General features: G+C 42.4%; 1 protein-coding gene and 1 long non-coding RNA gene across 4 annotated transcripts; both read left to right on the top strand.

Annotated features, from left to right (window-relative positions):
- The first annotated feature begins 1,159 nt into the window (after window positions 1–1,159).
- On the top strand, window positions 1,160–3,841 carry LOC131137323 (uncharacterized). The gene is made up of 4 exons (XR_009131882.1): window positions 1,160–1,691; window positions 2,322–2,388; window positions 2,704–2,755; window positions 3,262–3,841. It is a non-coding gene; the product is annotated as an uncharacterized LOC131137323 (long non-coding RNA).
- Window positions 3,842–7,416: 3,575 nt separating this feature from the next.
- Window positions 7,417–20,526, top strand: eno1a (enolase 1a, (alpha)). 3 transcript variants are annotated; one of them, XM_058085147.1, is made up of 12 exons: window positions 7,417–7,600; window positions 10,662–10,756; window positions 13,925–14,020; window positions 14,115–14,173; window positions 16,080–16,149; window positions 16,237–16,370; window positions 16,455–16,677; window positions 16,897–17,094; window positions 18,329–18,530; window positions 18,613–18,721; window positions 18,858–18,916; window positions 19,952–20,526. In XM_058085147.1, exons 1-12 carry the CDS (start codon window positions 7,467–7,469, stop codon window positions 20,013–20,015), a joined length of 1,443 nt encoding a protein of 480 aa, XP_057941130.1. In that variant the 5' UTR covers window positions 7,417–7,466; the 3' UTR covers window positions 20,016–20,526. The 3 variants fall into 3 exon arrangements, with proteins under 3 accessions (XP_057941130.1, XP_057941129.1, XP_057941131.1); XM_058085146.1 differs by lacking the exon at window positions 14,115–14,173 and adding an exon at window positions 14,983–15,041 and having other exon boundaries at window positions 7,424–7,600; XM_058085148.1 differs by lacking the exon at window positions 14,115–14,173 and having other exon boundaries at window positions 7,451–7,600.
- Window positions 20,527–22,199: the final 1,673 nt, after the last annotated feature.

Genomic DNA, 22,199 nt, shown 5'->3' with positions numbered 1-22,199 from the left:
GATTGAACTCGGGTCTCTTAGCTGTGAGGCCTGCGTGCTAACCACTCGATCACCGTGCAGCCGAAAAAATAACATTCATTCATTCATTTTCGACCGTTTTTTCCTCACAAGGGTCGTGGGGGTGCTGGAGCCTATCCCAGCTGTCTTCGGGCGAGAGGCGGGGTACACCCTGGACTGGTGGCCAGCCAATCACAGGGCACATATAGACAAACAACCATTCCCACCCACATTCATACCTATGGACAATTTGGAGTGGCCAATTAACCTAGCATGTTTTTGGAATGGGGGAGGAAACCGGAGTACCCGGAGAAAACCCACGCATGCGCGGGGAGAACATGCTCCACACAGAGATGGCCGAGACTGGAATTGAACTCAGGTCTTTTAGCTGTGAGGCCTGCGTGCTAACCACTCATCCACCGTGCAGGCGAAAAAATAACAAATACACAAAAAAGTAAGCACATGACCACAACGGGGGCAATGCAGATGTGCATCAAGGCCAAAACATATATATTATAAAAAATATATAAAAAATATATTTAAAAAAATATATATTATCCATATATAAGAAGCATCAAGTATATGATTCTCGCTCTGGTCTCTCTGACGCTGCTCTTCCAGTCTGCAGGGAGCCTGACTTGGTCAAACCAAACCACTAATGAATTGAGCGGTCACGTCATGAATAGAATGGATGTCCTCCTGAGATATCTCCTTAGTTTGTGCACCCTGTGAGCCTTAGTAGATGAGAAAGACCTGATGGATTGATAATGGTGCCTCCCTGTGGAGAACTCAGCTGAGTGCATCCAGCCAAAGAAGCACTAAATGGGTGAAGGCGTACATGGAAGGAGTTTAAGCATCATCAACTCCTGTGACATCTGTCTTCCTCCCATCACGGTGTCTGTTGTTTTGGCAATTTTCTATGACTAAAGATGATTTACAAAACCACTTGGCGTGATGGCGTGTGTACGCCGTGCCACAGTTTGATTGTAGAGGTCAAGAGCCACCCGGGCAACTTTTTTGCCCTCCTCTTCAGCGCCATTTTGATGTCTACAGTTGTGGTGCTGATGCAACACCACTCTCTCTGTTGAGGCCTCTGAAACACACATGGGTGTGACGGTACACTCACACATTCGTCAACCGCCTCCTGTGACGTGTGACACTTGGGGGAATTTGCGATTGTTCATGTTTTGAGACACAAGCACAGATTCTGCCCAGCAACAAGTAACGCCCTGTACGGTGCCTTAACGTCCTGCCGCTCCCGTTCAGCGTCCAGGACACTGATATTCTCGAAGTCTTGCAGTACAGGGAACCCAGGGATCCGAAGGCGGCAGCGGCTAGCATCCAACAGTCACCTGCACTGAAAAAAAGGATTTTTTTGGCCCTGTAATTATTACCTTAAATATTAATTTAAATTTTACAAGGATTTATTATTTAACTTCTTTTACTCAAAAATCTCACTCTTTATTTAATGCCTTACTTGATGATTGTGTGTAACTTTGTATCCTCACATTTATTTGTAAATATGATCACTGACACCAAGTAATATTTACATAACTAATGTATTGATTTTACAACCTGATACCAGATAGCAAAATGTACTTGGGTAATAGCGTAAACCTGGCCACCTTGTGGCCATTCTGCGCATGCGTCAGACTTCCTAAGGCAAAGTTTGAGGGCGATGTGGAGCCATATGGGTAGATCATATGCTTATTTGATTTTTTTCTGTCACCTTTCCTCATCTGTTTACATCAGTGTTATAATGTGAAATATTCGACGTTAGCATTAGCTTACCTTTAGCCTGCCAGCTAGCTAGCTATCAACTGCGAGCTTTGTGGATGTGTTTTCGGTTGCAGAACAGGAGATTTTTATGTTTATTAAATCTGTAATGATTCATTCCTTATATGTGTTATTTGATTATTTTGGCAGCAGCGGTGTCCTCTAAGCCATTGGAACCGCGTGTAGCTTAAACATTTGTTGAAGTATGCTAGCGACCTGAGTCTTGTGGATGCTGACGGGGAGCGGGAGTAGTATTCCATGGAACTGAATTGCAAAATTTCAGCAACAAGCAGAGCTTGTTCAGACCCTGACAATATATCAATAATGACTGAAACCTGCCTGGAAGGATTATAAATTTTGGAGCAAGGTTAGTTCACCGCATCTGTGGTCATTTTAATGTCAAAAATATTGTACGGGAACTTTGTCATCCGTGTTCTACCAATAATCCAAGTATAACCAAATAAACGTTTGTTTTAATTTCACATATTGTAACACATGATATTTTCACGATTTGTCACTACAATGTTGTTTATTCCACTTGTCAACAGCGTCTAGGAAGCAGAGTCCTCTCTGTAAAACAGCAGCTTTCACCAACTAAGACGCCTGACTGAGAAGGTAACATTACAATAATACGTATATGGTTATTTGAATCTGTAAATGGCAGTTTAGCCTTTTGTTAAGTTTTGTTGATTTAAAAGAGTTGGATAATGGAGTTCCTCAACAATATACCGTTGTGAGGAAAAAAGATATAATATAAATATTTGTATTAAAAACCAAGTTGATTTTGAGTGTTTTGTTTAAAAAAAACAATAAATATTGTCAAGCAGCTTTGTAGTTTAGACTAATGTGCACGCAATCTGAAATCATTGTGACAATTTTAGATTTTGTATTGTTGCCATAATTGAAATAATTTCTTGATCCATTTCACAGAATATTGAAGGACATTGACGCTCAAGAATTTGGTTTCAAAAGCTTAGACAAGGTAAGATCACCGTACAGCTGTTGAATGACACCAACATGGTTTAGTTATTCATTCATTCATTTTCTATGCCGCTTATCCTCACTAAGGTGGGAGTATGCTGGAGCCTATCCCAGCTGACTTCGGGCGAGAGGCGGGGTAGATTCAAGTAGATTCAAAGGTAGTTTTGAGTAAAATTTACTAGCAAAGAGAGTACCTTTTGTGTCTGTGACAGTAAATCTCAAATAATGTTAGAGTATTTTTAATTAAAAAAAAATAATCCTTGCTGAGAAGTAAACTTTAATTGAATATTTCCCAAGTAAAAGTTACTTCGGAATTGTGCGTGCAAATTGTTACCTAGCTTTTCTCAAGTAAATGGCACTCCAAATTTTCTTCAGTGTGGGATAAGCTCCAGCAGTTGGAAGACATACTTGATGCACCTTGAATGTCTCCTCACCTCCTCTCTCACGGTATGAGATGTCTTTCTTTTACTATTGTTTCTAGCTCATGTCTTTGTTTCTGTACACGAGGCTCAGTCTACCAAACCTCAAAGATCTGCATACTGGTAGACCTAAGATCAGCCTCTGGGACATCAATCCTGAAAGTTCCTCCAAGGCCACACTTGAGATGAGCATCACACGAATCCTCCACGCACTGATGGGTCCTGTCACGACTGGGCTTCAAACCCTCCTGACAGCTCTCTTCGTTTTCCTCTTTTCTTGTGTTCCTGTGTCTACGCCCTTATTTTGCCACTACTTCCTTTGTTCCCCCTCTAGCTTAGTTTCCCCTTGTATGCTCTAATTTTGGTACTCATTTCCTGTCTTGCCTCGTTTCCGTTTCCTACCTGATGAGAGGAGAAATATGATCTCAGGGAAGAACTAAATTTGAAACACTGATATGCTCGGACTACGGTAAAAAGCCATAGCATTTCAGTATGTGGAATCAAACTATGGAATGGATTGAGTAAGGACCTCAAACAATGCACAACGATGAGCCAATTCAAGAAACAATACAAGCAGTTGATGTTTGCTAAATACAAGGATGAAGAGTCTTGAACCAGTCATGATGTGCTATATATATCACTATATTGACACTTACTATGGTACACATTATGTCATTGGATGGTCATATTGTACCACCTTGTACTTTGGTATGTGATTTAAAAAAATAAATAAATAAAAACTCCCGTGCATGCGTGGGTTTTCTCCGGGTACTCCGGTTTCCTCCCACATTCCAAAAACATGCTATGTTAATTGGCCACTCCAAATTGTCCAGGAGATGCACAGGATATGAATGAATGTAGTGGACAAATAAGGAACAAGAACCGGGATATATATATATAATATATATATTATTATATTATACAGTGAAGAAAATAAGTATTTGAACACCCTGCTATTTTGCTATTTCTCCCACTTAGAAATCATGGAGGGGTCTGAAATTTTCATCGTAGGTGCATGTCCACTGTGAGAGAGATAAACTAAAAAGAAAAATCCAGAAATCACAATGCATGATTTTTTAACAATTTATTTGTGTGATACAGCTGCAAATAAGTATTTGAACACCTGAGAAAATGAATGTTAATATTTGGTACAGTAGCCTTTGTTTGCTATTACAGAGGTCAAACGTTTCCTGTAGTTTTTCACCAGGTTTGCACACACTGCAGGAGGGATCTTGGCCCACTCCTCCACACAGATCTTCTCTAGATCAGTCAGGTTTCTGGGCTGTCGCTGAGAAACACGGAATTTGAGCTCCCTCCAAAGATTTTCGATTGGGTTCAGGTCTGGAGACTGGCTGGGCCATGCTAGAACCTTGATATGCTTCTTACGGAGCCACTCCTTGGTTTTCCTGGCTGTGTGCTTCGGGTCGTTGTCGTGTTGGAAGACCCAGCCACGACCCATCTTCAATGCTCTGACAGAGGGAAGGAGGTTGTTCCCCAAAATCTCACAATACACGGCCCCAGTCATCCTCTCTTTAATGCAGTGCACTCGTCCTGTCCCATGTGCAGAAAAACACCCCCAAAGCATGATGCTACCACCCCCATGCTTCACAGTAGGGATGGTGTTCTTCGGATTGTACTCTTCATTCTTCTTCCTCCAAACACGCTTATTGGAATTATGACCAAAAAGTTCTATTTTGGTCTCATCTGACCATAAAACTTTCTCCCATGACTCCTCTGTATCATCCAAATGGTCATATGCAAACTTAAGACGGGCCTTGACATGTGCTGGTTTAAGCAGGGGAACCTTTCGTGCCATGCATGATTTCACATCATGACGTCTTAGTGTATTACCTACAGTAACCTTGGAAACGGTGGTCCCAGCTCTTTTCAGGTCATTGACCAAGTCCTGTCGTGTAGTTCTGGGCTGATTCCTCACCTTTCTTAGAATCATTGAGACCCCACGAGGTGATATCTTGCATGGGGCTCCACTCCGATTGAGATTGACCGTCATGTTTAGCTTCTTCCATTTTCTAATGATAGCTCCAACAGTGGACCTTTTTTCACCAAGCTGCTTGGTAATTGCTCCGTAGCCCTTTCCAGCCTTGTGGAGGTGTACAATTTTGTCTCTGGTGTCTTTGGACAGCTCTTTGGTCTTCGCCATGTTATAAGTTAAAGTCTTACTGATTGTATGGGGTGGACAGGTGTCTTTATGCAGCTAACGACCTCAAACAGGTGCATCTGATTCAGGATGATACATGGAGTGCAGGTGGACTTCTAATGGGCAGACTAACAGGTCTTTCAGGGTCAGAATTCTAGATGATACACAGGTGTTCAAATACTTATTTGCAGCTGTATCACACAAATAAATTGTTAAAAAATCATGCATTGTGATTTCTGGATTTTTCTTTTTAGTTTATCTCTCTCACAGTGGACATGCACCTACGATGAAAACTTCAGACCCCTCCATGATTTCTAAGTGGGAGAAATAGCAAAATAGCAGGGTGTTCAAATACTTATTTTCTTCACTGTATAATAATCCTTATTATATTATTAGTTAGGGCGGCATGGCGGTCGAGTGGTTAGCGCGCAGACCTCACAGCTAGGAGACCAGGGTTCAAACCCACCCTCGGCCATCTCTGTGTGGAGTTTGCATGTTCTCCCCGTGCATGCGTGGGTTTTCTCCGGGTACTCCGGTTTCCTCCCACATTCCAAAAACATGCTAGGTTAATTGGCCACTCCAAATTGTCCATAGGTATGAATGTGGGTGTGAATGGTTGTTTGTCTATATGTGCCCTGTGATTGGCTGGCCCCCAGTCCAGGGTGTACCCCGCCTCTCGCCCGAAGACAGCTGGGATAGGCTCCAGCACCCCCGCGGCCCTCGTGAGGAAAAAGCGGTTGAAAATGAATGAATGAATGAATATTATTAATGAACCTATTATTACTATCATCATTATTGTTCTTCTGATTATTATTACTACGACTACTAGTTTTAGTAGTAGTAGATTATAAATTAATGACAGGTAATGTGAATATTTATTTTATTCGTGCCCTATTATATACAATTTGTCAGACATTTTTTTGGTAAAAAAAAATGAATACAAAATAGCAAATTATTTAGGGGGCTTAAGAACATGTGTTTACACAGTAGTAACCTTCCTTGTGTCTTCATGGAAGTCATTAATTTCCAAAGGTAAAGTTTAGTGTTTCATCTTTTACAACGTGCTGAAATCCCTGGTGTACAGTATGGTGAATGTCAGGCTAAAAGTGAATTAAAAAAATGCCCGGCACAATACTTCCTGTTATAGTTCACAGCGGACTGTAGGTGGCGTAACCACCCACAAGTCCACCGTCAAGGTCACTGCAGAAGACAACAACCACATCCTGCACAGATGTGGCCCCTTTGTTCGATAACATTGGACTCTTTGCTTGACAAATAGGAATAGAAAGTCAAGTAAATATTTAGTGTTTTCATATATGCCCCACAAAAGCATCATCTTCAAATGTCAAAGATAGTATGAGATGCACATTTGTTTCAGGGTATCGATACAACTGCATGTATATTTATTGTATGGTCTCATGAATGTTAAATTACAAATTCACTATCTTTGCATTTTTAACTCCTGATGGGAAAAAACGTGAACACCGCAAAGGATATATCTGCCTGCCCGTCTGCACGTACACATCCTGCGTCATCTCTGCCCATAACGAGTGGTGTGTCGGTCATGAACGAACGGGTCGAAAGAACTAGTTCTTTTTTTAACTGAATGAACGAGGTCACCGCCCCTAAAATACCCGTTCAGTCCGTTCGATTGCAAATGCTCTTCTTTTTTTTTTGCTTGGCTGGAGAGTCAGTTCACCGTTCCTTTAGCCGGGCGGGACTACCGGCGTGCTTGCCTGTCTTATCCTATAGTCGTGCCTCGCTCTGAGGGTGGGTGGGGTTAACTGACTGAAAGACCGAGGCGAACGTTAACATGAGTGAACGGAATGACTCGACACGGCTGACCCGGCCGATGCACAAGGCCAATAACCAATTGACCGAAATGAACGGATCTTTTTACTGACTGAACCGGAATGATGCGGTTCACTGAAATGAACTGAAATGCCCACCACTACCATACACCCGTCTGTGATACGATTAATACTACATTTCCCATGATTCACCGGAACTACTATTCGAGTAGGTCTGGCAACTCAACTTCAGTTCATCTCCCCCGTTACTTGTGCAACAGCAGCAACGATGGCGAACGTGCGACCCAGCGCACACTCGTGTACCACGTGACCAGCTCTCCGCCAATGGGGTGGCTCCGCGGTCCGGTTCTGTCTCGAGTCTGGCCACATATCATCCAGCCCCGCACGTCACGAGCGCCTTGTCTGCCTGCTTGCACAAGAGAGACCCCAGCGTCCTTGCACACAGTTGGGCCGGAAACGTAAGTCCTCTTTATTCTTTTACTGTGTCATTTTATGATCGCAAGACATTCTTTTTCACTCTTTTATACAATCGAAGTGTCCGTTGTGTCATTTTATGTCTTACTTTATAACGGCATTTGTGTGTGTGTGTGTGTGTGTTTTAATACAAGTCTTGCCCTTGACAATTTGGTGTCGCTTTGTGCATGTCCGGTTTTCGCTCGTTGATTCCTCATTTCTACCGAGTAGTTTCTACCCGACGTCTATTCTTAAACCAACACCGGCAGCTGGTGAATTGAGACCGCCATTTTTAGAACTGCAGAGTGTGTCAGAAACGGGCATCATGTTGCAAACTTCCCGCAGTCCATTGAATGTCTTGCGGAACTTTGGAGAGGACGCTTGTCGGACAATTTTATAGGCGACACCAGTTGCAAATATGGCGTCCGGCGGGCATCTGGACTAGAATTATGGATATGACCTATTCTTAATACACATGTAGAATCATGCTACGGTCGAGTGCTGAGCATGTAGGCCACACAGTCAGGAGATTGGGAAGTCCTGAGTTCGAATCTCCGCTTAGGCGTCTCTGTGTAGGGTTGGCAGGTTCTTCCCGTGGGTGGGTTTTCTCAAGGGGCAACTGCACTTTTTTTGCCCATCATTCCCAATCCTTACACATTTCTTTCAATTTTCTGTGCATTAAAACACCAGAAAACAAGTTAATTTGAGCTAGCTCACAATGCTGTCATTGGAGACCCCTATTTTGACTATGAAGCCCGCTAACAACGTGCATGCTGTGATCATGCATTAACACGTACACTGATGATAATATGTAATAGTTGGAGTATCCTGCCCTATTTGGATGATTTAAAACACTACCCAAACTTCTTTCCTAGGGCGCATTGATAGACATATTTATGCTAGTTCTGACAACAGCAGCAGCATAAACAACACTCCCGATGTCTGCTCTCCTTGGGATGGCTGTGTCTTCCAGCACAAGACGTGTGCTCCAGTCCTCAGGTGAAAAATGCTGACAGTAAATGGTAGCCAAATGGAATCCACTCAATGAGACGAGGTTAGCGAGGCATTGTGTTAGTCGGCCAGATAAAAATCGTTTTTGGTAATGGTAATTATTTTATTTCATTTGAACATGCATCAGATTCCAATTGAGTGCATCCCATAATCAGTTCACAGTTCCACATGTCCAAAAGGAGTAGGAAGAAGCAAAGCTTATTAAATCCTACCCCTCCATCTGGTACTTTTACAATCAGTAACTGTTACATTTGTTCACTTCCTGCTTTCCATAATACAATTTAAGGGTTTTTTTTGTTTTTTTTTAAACAATGTACCTCGTACCGAAGTAGGAGGTGATATGACCATCCAATGACATAATGGGTACCATAGTAAGTGTCAATATAGTGATATATATAGCACATCATGACTGGTTCAAGACTCTTCATCCTTGTATTTAGCAAACATCAACTGCTTGTATTGTTTCTTGAATTGGCTCATCGTTGTGCATTGTTTGAGGTCCTTACTCAATCCATTCCATAGTTTGATTCCACATACTGAAATGCTATGGCTTTTTAACGTAGTCGTAGCATAGAAGTGTTTCAAATGTACTTCTTCCCTGAGATCATATTTCTCCTCTCTTGTAGAGAAGTATTGGATGACATTTTTAGCTAATTGGTTGTTTTTAGCCTTATGCATTATTTTAGCTGTTTGAAGATGAACTATATCAGCAAGTTGAAGTATTTGTGATTTTAGAAATAAGGAGTTAGTATGTTGTCTGTCGGCGGCATTATGAATGATCCTTACTGACCTTTTTTGCAGTACATTTAGCGAGTGAAGATTGCTTTTATAGTTATTAGCCCATATTTCCACACAATAAGTAAGATATGGTAGAACCAGAGAGCAATAAAGAGTGTGGAGTGATTTCTGATTTAGAACAAATTTTGCTTTGTTCAATACTGAAATATTTCTGGCCACCTTATGTTGTATATTTGTAATATGAGGTTTCCAGCTCATATTTTCATCTATTGTGATCACCAAAAATGTATTTTTGTTCACCCTTTCAATGTCCACACCGTCTATTTGTATTTGCTGGTGCGTGTCCTTTCTGCTGTTACCAAACAGCATGATTTTAGTTTTACTTGGGTTCAAGGACAATCTATTATCATCAAACCATCTTTTTTGTGTGTTAGCTGTTTTTCATGTAAAATACGTGGTGAAAATATACTCACCGAGCACAAGTCACGCACACACATGGGCACTTGGAGTGCTAAACTAAGCTAGCCTCTGCTAGCTTCCGTTCACGCTCCGTAAGAGGAGATTCAGCCAACTTTCGCTGGCGTTTGTCATCATTTCAGCCTGTTTAGGTCAGGAGGTCCGCCGCGTAAATACTTCCCCACACGAATGTTCCTTCTCCTCGGGATGACAGCATTTAATTCATCTTATGTATCCGCCGTGTTTACTTATCATTCATACTGGTAAGTCTTTTTATCATTAAAGATTCTATACTGGTATATAAAAACATTAGTTATTGTGAATATAGGATTGTATTTCATGGGTTTAGACACGGCCAAAGCGATGCTGCAGGTAGCATCCACTCATACATTCATGATGGGGAGACGAGGTGTATTGGTATCGGTGAACAAATTCAGGTCAAATGGGTTAAAACTCATGACGATCAATAGTACAGTCTGGTTAAAACCTTCTGTGACCTCCACTGTTGCGACTGAGTGTGACTTGATAACAAAGTTAGCTGTGGGTTCAACCGTGACGCTCGTCTTTAGCAGCTTATCAATATAAAGATAAAATCTATTGACCCATTGTGTCATATGCGGTGCTATGTAAAATAAATATACGCAGTTAAGCCACACCTACACAGACTTATACATGTCATTCTCTGGACAAACCTCAGAGCTGGCTCCAGGGCGCACTTGCAGCACGTGTCGGCCGAGTACTTAAAAGTAGGCATTTAGTTTTTGCTGGCTCACTGCGGCTCCAAACAAGTTGGTGAGTGATGAGTGGACGATGACCAAGCGTGTCTGTGTTCTGACTTCTGTCTCCTCCGATTTTCTGCAGATCCACAACCATGTCCATCCTGAAGATCCATGCTCGGGAAATTTTTGACTCCCGTGGCAACCCCACTGTGGAGGTCGATCTCTACACCAAGAAAGGTACTGCATTGCTCTTGAAATGTTTCACTTTGTGAATAATGATTTAGAAAAGCCAGCCAGGTAACTCCCAGCCGAGTAAGTCGTAACAAAGTAATACCACCAAAATGACAATAGCAATACGTTCACTGCAAAACTATATTCCTGCACGTTAGGATGCAAAAATATCATGAATGACTTAATTGGCTAGTATGCTTTTCTATTCATAATGAAGCTCATATGGGCAAATAGTTGTTAGCCTTAGAAGAACTAAAATGAATAATTAAACAAAGCTCATGGTCTTATCTCTACTGGATTTTACATTTTATAGTGACATTGCTATGAATTCATTCATTGTGCAATTGTAAAATCAAAGCCACTGGAAGGCCCATTTGAAGGCCCGCTGGAAGGCCCATTTGTAGGCCCACTGTAAGGCCCAGTGTGGCGTGCTCAGCTCTTTGAACATGTGAAAATAGCACATCCTAATATGACACTGGTAGGGCTGGGCCATATGACCTCAAATCAATATGACAGATTGGGCAGTTTTACCTCCAAGGATAAATGCACGATAAATCCCTGAGCACTAGATAATATCTTTGCCATCTGAAAATTGATTGCAGGAAATGCAAATGACTGGTTTTCATGGGTCTATAGACCAACTGGCACACATTACTTTCAATGAAATACAATGCTTGTAATTGTCTTATGTAAAGCATAATGATGAGCTGAGTCCAGTGGAGGAATCATGGTAATGGTGTGGAGTAGCAGTATGTCGTGATTGTACTTAGTACTTAGCAAGTATGGTGTACAATTAGCTACTGTGAAAAACATAGCTGGGAAGAGCAGTGAGAGCTGGAAAAAGACTAACTAACCCCAGAAGAAGTCCTGTGAATGTCAACAAAGCAACCCGAATGACTACTGACACGGAAGTGGGGTGGCTCCGAAGCAGCTCTTTATTTGTACGGGGTGGTTGCTAAGCGCTGCTGTTTGGCACAAATGCCCCCCCACCCACCTCACCCCTTCTGTCGCGTATTGGATAGCTTTTCAAGGCAGCCCAGTCTACTTTACCATCCTTTCATCCTAGATGAGTTCATGTGTGTCGTATTGTCAATTCTGTTACATAAGCAGCCTCCCTGCTGGGCACAATGCTGTGCTTGTGTATTGATGGTGGGGTGGAACTTCAGCAGGACTATTAAGCTCCCCGGGACGATCTAACACATTTCCCAAATTGCAGCTTGTGGCCCAGACGGAGGCTATTGTACATCCGATTCTATCAGTCCACTGGTCAAACTGAATAGATTTTTGCTATGGTCGCCCATCCGGGGATTGACAGGCTTTCACAGATGCACTGCACATGCTCAGTTGATCCCCTGTCTGTCCTCGTTACATAACCGTGCACTGCATCACAGCCAGCACCTTTTCCATGGTCTGTTTGTCACTGCAGGGTACACAGTGGACCTTAGTGCCGTTAGCTGCCATTTTCTTGATTGTAATGTCATGCAGCCCATCCTTCCAAATAAGCATATACTCATTCATACATGTTGTCATATGGAAATTCTTCAATGTATCAAATGAATACAACAACATTTAAATTCAAACATATTTACGACACTGGTCGAGTGATATGGACATTTGCATATATCACCATATTTTGGGGGTGTATCACGATATGATGATATAAAATGTAAATTCAGCCGAGTCTTATATAAAAAGCATAAAAATCTTCTATAAAAATCTCAAATGGTAAAGCACATGTATTTATTGGTAACAATCTGGCTAATTGATGTCAGCCTCTGCATACATTGCTGCTAAATTGCAAATAAATCTCCAACCAACTGTAACGCCTGTGGCTGTCATGAAGGAAGATGTAGTCACCCATGCCATTCCACATGCTTATAGAAGATATTCATAACTCTTTGTTTATACAGACATGGGGTAAATGGCGCTCTTATTTTGAAGGATGGTCCCAGAAGTGTGTTTGTGTGTGGAGAATGTATATTTACGGCGAAGACAAGCACGTTCAAAATAACAATTTTTTCACTCAGTAATTGCATCATCGGACATTGTACAATGTTCCCTACACTACAGCCTTAACCCTCCTCTTGTGTTAGGTTCGGCACCGACCCGTTTTACTTTCTAATGATTAAAAAGAATCGCATAACATTTGTTTATTGCATCAAGGCTTTTTGACTTTGTCAGGAAACTCTATTTCAACAAAATAAAACCAAAAATTTTTTTTACTACATTTTAAAATGGTCTGGTTGAAATTATGACTGCTATATTGTTAGGGTTGGTTTCGACCCGGTTATAATAATATGACTATAAAGCAATATTTTGAGCCACAATTGAACTCATAAGTGTACAATTAGCCAACACAATGACAACCAGCTCCTCTTCTCATCATGTAAGCTTTTTGACCGCTTTTCCAGTATACCAGCAGAAAAACAATGTCCAGACATGTGAGGTGAATTCACTCATTTGACTGATGACTGATTTCACATTTACAATTTGGATCCTGGAAAGAATGGCAAGAAGTACAGTGAACCAAGATCTGGACCTGTTCTGCTTTTTGATTTCAGTGTATACTAAAGTTCTTTAACTGAAAACAATAACTTCTTCTACCTTTTCTTGACATTAATATATATAGGTCAAAATTGACTCGAACACCATAGATGTTTCTTTAGTGATTAATACTAAAATGAGAAAATAAATAAAACAAATTGATTCAAGAGATATTTTCTATAGCCCTCAGTAATAGCCAGGTAACAAAAGAACCTTCAATTTATTAATATGATTCTTTTGAGGTTCATTTTACCATTTCTGGAAATTAAAATCGAGGGGTATCGTGACAAAAAAAGGCCTACATGCCCACACCAAAAGTATTAAAACCAACATTTTCATGGATGAGGAAGCCTAAGAAGGTAACCAAGACATGATAACCAAATTTGATTGTAACTTAATGTTTTTAGTGTATTTTATAGCTGATTTAATACATGGGTCAAAACCGACCTGGTAACATAAGAGATGATACCAGAAAGCTAACACAAGAGGAAGGTTAAAACACAACCACTTAGCATGCTAAACTAAGCTAGCCCCTGCTGCTTCCATTTGCGCTCTGTGAGAGGAGATTCAGACACCTTTGGCCTGCTTTTATCGCCATTCCAACCTGTTAATGTCCTCCCTGCCACTCAGGTCTCTTCAGAGCTGCAGTGCCCAGTGGTGCCTCCACGGGCGTCTATGAGGCGCTGGAGCTCCGTGACAATGACAAAACCCGCTACATGGGCAAAGGTAAAAACTTAATGTGACGTTTCTGTTTTCAAAACACTTCAGTCCGTCTCCGTCCTGGTCTATTTTTCCAACTCCTCCATCTTCCTCCTGTTAGGAGTGAAAAGAGCAGTCAAATATGTAAATGAATTCTTGGCCCCGGCATTGTGTAACCAGGTAAAGAGCGTGTCACTCAAGTTTCAACTAACATGTTGCTATGCTCAGCAGCATGAAGAATGTCTTTGCTTGTGTAAACCTAACTTGGTAAAACTAACAAACGAATAGAGTATAGTATATGCCTTGAACTACTAAACTAGATACTGTATAACCGGGGAGACATGTGTCTGAAAGAAAAGAGAAATTTGCTCTCCTGTGACTTTCACGATTGGAAAGCAGAGTCAAATTAAAGTGCCAGTGCTTTTTAATGTGAGGGGGGGTTTGGGAGCGGCAGGGTAGTACGACTAGGGTGTGATCTGACATTACAACCCCCCAGGTGAGGGCATTAGTAATATAGGGCACAGAGCGCACGGCAAAGGGTCATGATCAGTGCAAAAGTAGCCTATCCTGGTGAAAGTATGGTACACGTAGCAAAATCAGACCGTATATTGTCATCAGTCAGAATGGTAGAACAGTCAGACAACACACAAGATGAAATCATACCAAAACTGTAAATTTTGCTGGTTAAATAATCCAATACAAGAGTCAAAGCAAATACTTTTATGTTGTATCAGGAGATGCCCTTAAACATATCCTTGAACATTTCAACAATATTCCTCATTGGTGTACTGAGATGAATAACGCATCTGTTTCAGAGATGGAGAAGCAGAATTAGCTGCTGTATCTCCATTCATACATGCACATCTTTGTTTTTGTCAAAACTGCTGTGTACGAGTCCGAGCGGTGGCATGTTCTGTGGTCATCTTCCTCCCCTGCTCTGCATGGTCCTCCTCAGCCTGGGTCAGTTATGGTCTGCTTGTCCTTTGCAGGTGTCTCAAAAGCTGTTGAGCATATCAATAAAACAATTGCACCTGCACTGGTTAGCAAGGTAGGACCATTTATTGTCTGACCAATAGCACTACTTACTACTATTCCTCAAAAGACTAAAGACTGGATTTTGCTAGTGATCCCAAGTGTGTGCTTTGTGTAGACTAACATATGTTGCCAATAGCCACGTGTACATGGACCCAAATATTCCAACTGCATTCGGTTTATTTGATGAAACGGACAGAACTGAACCTTTGTATACACCTCATTCCGAAAGAGAAGTGCCAATCCGAATTAATATATAATGGGATTCACGGGGGTGGAGTATTCCTTTCCCCAATCCGATTGAGGTATCTTGGATCCGCTCAAACAGAAAGTTGTCAGGGTGTGTTCTGCTTCCTCGTGTTTTTCTTCTTCTGTTGTTTATTGGCGGTTGGCAAGCAGCTCTCGTGTGCATTACCGCCATCTGTGGAACAGAATCTAAACCCTTCTATACGCCATTCACAAGTCCAGTTTTATTAAAAAGAAAATATATATCTATATAAAACACACACAGTTTAATGATAAAATATTAGCAAGATTAAATTTGATCTTTTCCTGTTTAAATTTATCCCGGGTGCGTTCTTTCAGCGCATGCTCAGATATGACGTAACACGCAGATCCAGACGTTCTTCACTTTTAAAAATGGAGGCCAGCAATCGGCACTGGACTGCTGCGGAAAGTTTGTTTTTGATCCAAACTAATTTCAAGACTGGACGAAGGAAAAACTGTCAATACGGAGTTATTCCAACAAGTGAAAGAAAAATTCAGGGGATTCGGTATCACGTGATGTTGATGTTTACGTTTTACTGGGCATGCCCCATTGACCATTCTGTTTATGATTATAACGGCGCCTGTAGACAAGAGATTGGAATATTCCTTTCCATGTATACCATTGTTTTTGGAAAGGTCATTCGGAAAGAGAAAAACTCCTCATGTAAACGTGGCTAATGACAACTGTGTTTTCTTACATCTCTATGAAGACTTAACCAAGAGGCTTGAGGCTTACTTTGGCTTCGTGACTTTTAACATGACCTTTTGTTTGTTATGTGGCATCCAGGATGTCAACGTTCGGGAGCAGGAGAAGATCGACAAGCTGATGCTGGACATGGATGGAACAGAGAACAAATGTGAGATGCTGCATCCAGCGCTACGTACATTCTGTACCATGTTGAAAGGAATACAACATTAAACAACGTGTGCTTGTCTCGCCACAGCTAAGTTTGGTGCCAACGCCATCCTGGGTGTGTCCTTGGCCGTGTGCAAGGCTGGTGCAGCTGAGAAGGGTGTGCCGCTCTACCGCCATATTGCTGACCTGGCTGGCAACCCTGGAGTCATCCTCCCTGTGCCTGTGAGCGTAATGCTAATATTAAATATGGTCGCCAAGAGAGGGCTAAAGAAGAGTAATCCAACATGGATCCCTTGTTGCCTTTAGGCATTCAATGTCATCAACGGTGGCTCCCATGCGGGCAACAAGCTGGCCATGCAGGAGTTTATGATTCTGCCTGTGGGCGCCAGCAGCTTCAAGGAGGCCATGCGTATTGGTGCTGAAGTCTACCACAACCTGAAGAACGTTATCAAGGAGAAATACGGCAAGGATGCCACCAATGTGGGAGATGAGGGGGGCTTTGCACCCAACATCCTGGAGAACAAGGAAGGTGAGAGGGACGTTATTGGCGGCTGTTGGCACGCATCCTCACCATTCTAAAGGGTCTACTTTGGCTACTCGACTTACGGAGTCACTCTTATGGTTGCTAAATGAAGGCTGCAGGTCCACTGCATCTGCTGTCAGCCACGTAGTCCCATGTCATTTATTACTATCTTATCCTATCTTATTATTATTATTATTATTATTATTATTATTCTGGTTCTTTCAGCTTTGGAGTTGCTGAAAAATGCCATTGGCAAGGCTGGCTACACTGACAAGATTGTCATCGGCATGGATGTGGCTGCCTCTGAGTTCTACAAAGGTGGCAAGTACGACCTGGACTTCAAGTCTCCTGATGACCCCAGCCGCTACATCTCCTCCGACAAGCTGGCTGACCTCTACAGGAGCTTTGTCAAAGATTACCCTGGTGGGTGCTTCTACTCCTTGTACTACGTTGTGCTCTGATAGTCATGTTGAAATCATGACGGAGAGGGGAAGACCATTGCAAATTCAATTTCTATCATGGCACCCTTTTCACATTTGCCTCTGTTTTCAGTACATGCAGAACATTTGACTTGCGAGGCGAAAATCCTTTGTTTCTCATTTCATTCTTCTCACCTGGACTTACTACTCTACTACTCATTTTTATATTTGCTACAGATGATTTTCATTTGTTTTGCCGTAAATGAAATTGTAACCAGATATTAAGGACACCATAAACGTGTTTTCAAGAATAATCAACAGGCCAGAGTATTCAGCACCTGCTTGTCTGCAGATTGTCATGGAGCAGCACATTATGCAATGTCTCCACTAGGGATCGACCGATACTGATTTTTTTTTCCATCACCCTTAGCCGATGGCCGCTTTAGCTTGGGCCGATATTTGTGGCCAATACTGCTTTTGTGCCATCAATTTACATGAAAAAATGACCATGATAACAAATATTACAGGTCTCAAGTTTAAACAAATATTTATTGAAATGTAAACACTGAACACAGTAGGATTCAGCTTTCTTAAACACACATTTAAATGGCATTATCAACTTTACAAGGAATAAATATTCAACCATGTGCAAAACATTTCTGTCGTAGTTTTATCGAGCATCAATGTGATGACTGCACCTCTGCAGTGACGCACCCCTCCACCCCTCTCGCCTCCACTCACACAAACTAAACTATATTTTCAAGCACGTATATTGCATGCACTTGGCGTTCAAGTTTCCTATTTCAAAGCAGGTGGCAATATGTCAACTGAGTTTAACTGTTGGAGGCCAATTAAAAGTTGAACACGTACCCTTGTTGTGATTCACCACTGTTGCGGTGTGGGAGGGGTACCGCGACTGCGTGTGTTGCAGGGGCCCCCGGCAACACAAAGCTGCCCGGCGGATGCCTGTCTGTAAATCATGCGGCGGAAAAATACATCGGCGAAACCGATTCAAGTAAAGAACGCAAATATTGGCGCGATATATAGACCGGTCGATCCTTAGTCTCCACCAAAAAAGCTAATTTTCTAGCGTCAAAGCCTGGCTAGTACTGCTTGTCTGCAGATGTTGGCACGTTTGGGTCAAACTCATTTCCCAATTTGGGGGAGGGGGGTCAACTTGCCGAGTCCAGTGTGTTCCGATCTGCCTTGTGAACAACATTGCCTCATGTCCCTCACAGTTGTGTCCATCGAGGACCCCTTCGACCAGGATGACTGGGAGGCGTGGAGCAAATTCACAGCCAGCACCAACATCCAGGTGGTGGGCGATGATCTCACCGTCACCAACCCCAAGCGGATCGCCAAGGGCGTGGCTGAAAAGTCCTGCAACTGCCTGCTGCTCAAAGTCAATCAAATTGGCTCAGTCAGCGAGTCCCTGCAGGCGTATGTGTTCTTCTGCTCCCCCCAACCTCGGCATGTAAACAAAGCTCACGTGTGTGTGTGTGTTTTTGTGTTCTTCCTGTAGCTGCAAGTTGGCCCAGAGCAACGGCTGGGGCGTGATGGTCAGCCACCGCTCTGGAGAGACCGAAGACACGTTCATTGCTGACCTTGTGGTCGGTCTGTGCACCGGACAGGTACTGGCGTTATTCATGGAGGCCCATGTTTCATAACAGCGGATGGAATGTCTGCCTGCTTGCCAGGACGTGAACGCAGACTCTAGAAGCCGCGCCCAGCTGCTTGATTTCAAAACAAATGAATCATTTTTTTCAGATTAAGACTGGTGCGCCCTGCCGATCGGAGCGCTTGGCCAAGTACAACCAGCTACTCAGGCAAGTCCAGACCCCAAATAAGTCCTTTAAATCCTGTCCTTTGGCTCATTTGACCGGCTAACGGGCATTGTGGGTTTAACCAACAGATGTACATAGCATATTTACGATGAGCGATAATAAAAGGTTGTTTTAACTACACTATTATTTTCCTCTGTTTGCATCTTTTTGTTCAGACTCTGAACTCTGCTTGTATACTGTCTATTTCATACTCGCATCCAACAGCTGCTGTTTTGACCACAATGACAAAGCTTTCCTAAAATCATTTTGTTTTCTCTGGGAATATCTGTGCTTTTATTTTTACATCATTAAAATGATGTGTGACTAGATAGTAGTGATATAGCTGCTGTTCCTTGTTCATAGCGGTTAATTGGTTCCAGAAAGGACGGCGATATAGGGTTTAATGTTAATACATGGAATATTTTGGTAGTGAAAGCATAGAACAGTTTAGGATTTGGTAACACCATTGGAGCCCCGTAGACGGGAAATAAGATTACACTCTACATCGTTTACGGTACATTGGATAACTCCTACGCTGCAGGGACTCTGGCGAGCTAGCAAGCTGACCAGTGAGCCTGACATGTATTTAATATCTTACCACTTCCACTTTTCCCCCTCTTCTCATGTGGGGGGACGTGTCATGGCTGTCTTCATGACTTCACAGCTTGCCTCTATGTGTTGTAATTTCTGCTGCCTGGTGGCCACGAAACATTTCACTTGGATTTCTACTTCTACTAGATGACAAATAGACCTTCAACTACCATAAAACGTCAATCGTTTATTTCATTTCTATCAAACGGCTAGTGATAATCCAACGGCTAGTGATAATCCAACTGCGATATTGCGAGGTTGGCCAAACCACAACACTGCGAGAGAAATGGAATGACTGGTCATACAAATCAGATTTCCAATTTGATGTGGACAAAAAGCGGTTAAGCAAGCACGGTTTGAAAGTGACAACACGGTGGACCGAGGACTTGATCGGGTTCTGCTGTTTTGTTTTTGTCGTTGTGACAATCTGTTCTCGCTCTTCCTCAGGATCGAAGAGGAGCTCGGCGACAAGGCCTGTTTTGCTGGCCAGAACTTCAGGCACCCCATCTGAGCTGGCCCATGCTCCTTTTGGGCCTCTCTGGGTGGAACGCAGGTACACCCATCCTTAGATGACACGCTATGTCCCGAGAGAGGTCAGCAGCATGGTGCAGCATCGTGCATCTCCTCGTGAAGCCACATCCTCCTAAATGTATGCTTTTGCTCCTGCCTTTCTACGTCCTTTGTAAGCGTCCGTCTGTGGACCATGGCTCTGTGTAGCTTTGGTGAGTTGTAGTCATTCTTGGTGCGCTACTGTAACTTTAACTTTAGGAGAGCAGAGTATTGTGTCTTTGTGCAATGTGTGTTTGACAAAGTCTTGTGTTGCTCTAAGCAAATGTATAACAAAAATATAGTTTGAAATCCCCCCCCCTCCATTTCAATATCTATACATTTCACCAAGAGGCTATAAATGACTGGTGACGGCTCCTGTCAGGACCCACCATTTGTGTCTATGGGTGTAAGACTCTTAGTCGTCAAACTGCAAAGCCTTGTGAGCACGAATAAATGTCTATTCACCACTGGGATTTGTCTGCTGCTTCGTGAACCGTCACTTTTCAGTTGTTCCAGCTTTATGTCAAGGCTTGCACAGCTCCACATGTCCCGAAAGGAGCAGGAAGGAGATCTTGTTCAATCCTACACCATCTCAAAGTCTTGGCAAACACTGATAGCTTGTTCATGTTCTGGCTTTAAAATGTTCACCCCTTAACATTTCTGGATAGGGACAGAAAGCATAAAGTACGGCTGCATTCCCAATTTCCCATGGCAGGTCAAGTTGCCCTCCTTGACTTCCCCGTGTCCTCCTTCACTACATCCGTAAACCTCCTCTTTGGTCTTCCTCTATGCCTCCTACCTGGCAGCATCCATTTACCAATATATTCACTATCACTACTAACTCCTTATTTCTAAAATCACAAATACTTTAACTTGCTGATATAGTTCATCATCAAACAGCTAAAATAATGCATAAGGCTAAAAACAACCAATTAGCTAAAAATGTCATCCAATACTTCTCTACAAGAGAGGAGAAATATGATCTCAGGGAAGAAGTACATTTGAAACACTTCTATGCTAGGACTACGTTAAAAAGCCATAGCATTTCAGTATGTGGAATCAAACTATGGAATGGATTGAGTAAGGACCTCAAACAATGCACAACGATGAGCCAATTCAAGAAACAATACAAGCAGTTGATGTTTGCTAAATACAAGGATGAAGAGTCTTGAACCAGTCATGATGTGCTATATATATCACTATATTGACACTTACTATGGTACCCATTATGTCATTGGATGGTCATATCACCTCCTACTTCGGTATGAGGTGCATTATTAAAAAAAAAACTTAAACTGTATTATAGAAAGCAGGAAGTGAACAAATGTAACAGTTACTGATTGTAAAAGTACCAGATGGAGGGGTAGGATTTAATAAGCTTTGCTTCTTCCTACTCCTTTTGGACATGTGGAACTGGGAACTGATTATGGGATGCACTCAATTGGAATCTGATGCATGTTCAAATGAAATAAAACCATTACCATTACTATTTCTTCTCTGGACGTCCCAACGTCTTTCTCATCTCCCAAAGAGAAAGAAGAAGCTAGCATGTTTTAGGAAGTCCCCCAAAATGAGCGTCTTAGACTTCAGACATGGCACCTACCTTGTTGGGTGTTGGCGTGAGGATTTTCTTCTTTAGCTTTTGTCACTGACAATTAGCAACTTAGCAGACATTTGATGCAGGAATTAGCGAATTAGCACAGTGTATCGAGGAAGGTTGCTAGCATGTTAGCTGGGTGCATAAATACTGTTTAGAGGCTGTGAGGACACAAGCGGCACTACACTGAGATGAGAGATGAGTGGGGCTGTCTTATGCTATTTATGAGGGGGTTCCATTTTTTTGCCATTTATTTATTTGCCTCACTGTAGAGCCAGCCCCCGGCACATCTGTAGCGCCTGTGTCTGACCCGCCAGCCTCAGGAAAAGAGCTGTACATCTGTCAGCCCCACTGATGGGTTCCCTTATGTCATATTTCACTGCCTGCCAAGTGGAGGTTGGTTGTCACAAAGAATAATGCAACAATGGGATGCACTTCTTTTGCTTCTGTCCATACAGTTCAAGTCTCTACTTTTTATCATGGCCTCCACTCTACCTTGCACATTGAATATGGTGGTAGAAATCCCCTGCAACCCGAGATTATGTTCGT

Source organism: Doryrhamphus excisus, chromosome 10, assembly GCF_030265055.1.
Source record: "Doryrhamphus excisus isolate RoL2022-K1 chromosome 10, RoL_Dexc_1.0, whole genome shotgun sequence".
Classification (NCBI taxonomy): domain Eukaryota; kingdom Metazoa; phylum Chordata; class Actinopteri; order Syngnathiformes; family Syngnathidae; genus Doryrhamphus; species Doryrhamphus excisus.
Note: the sequence above shows the minus strand (reverse complement) of the source record. Positions and strands in the feature narration are given on the sequence as shown.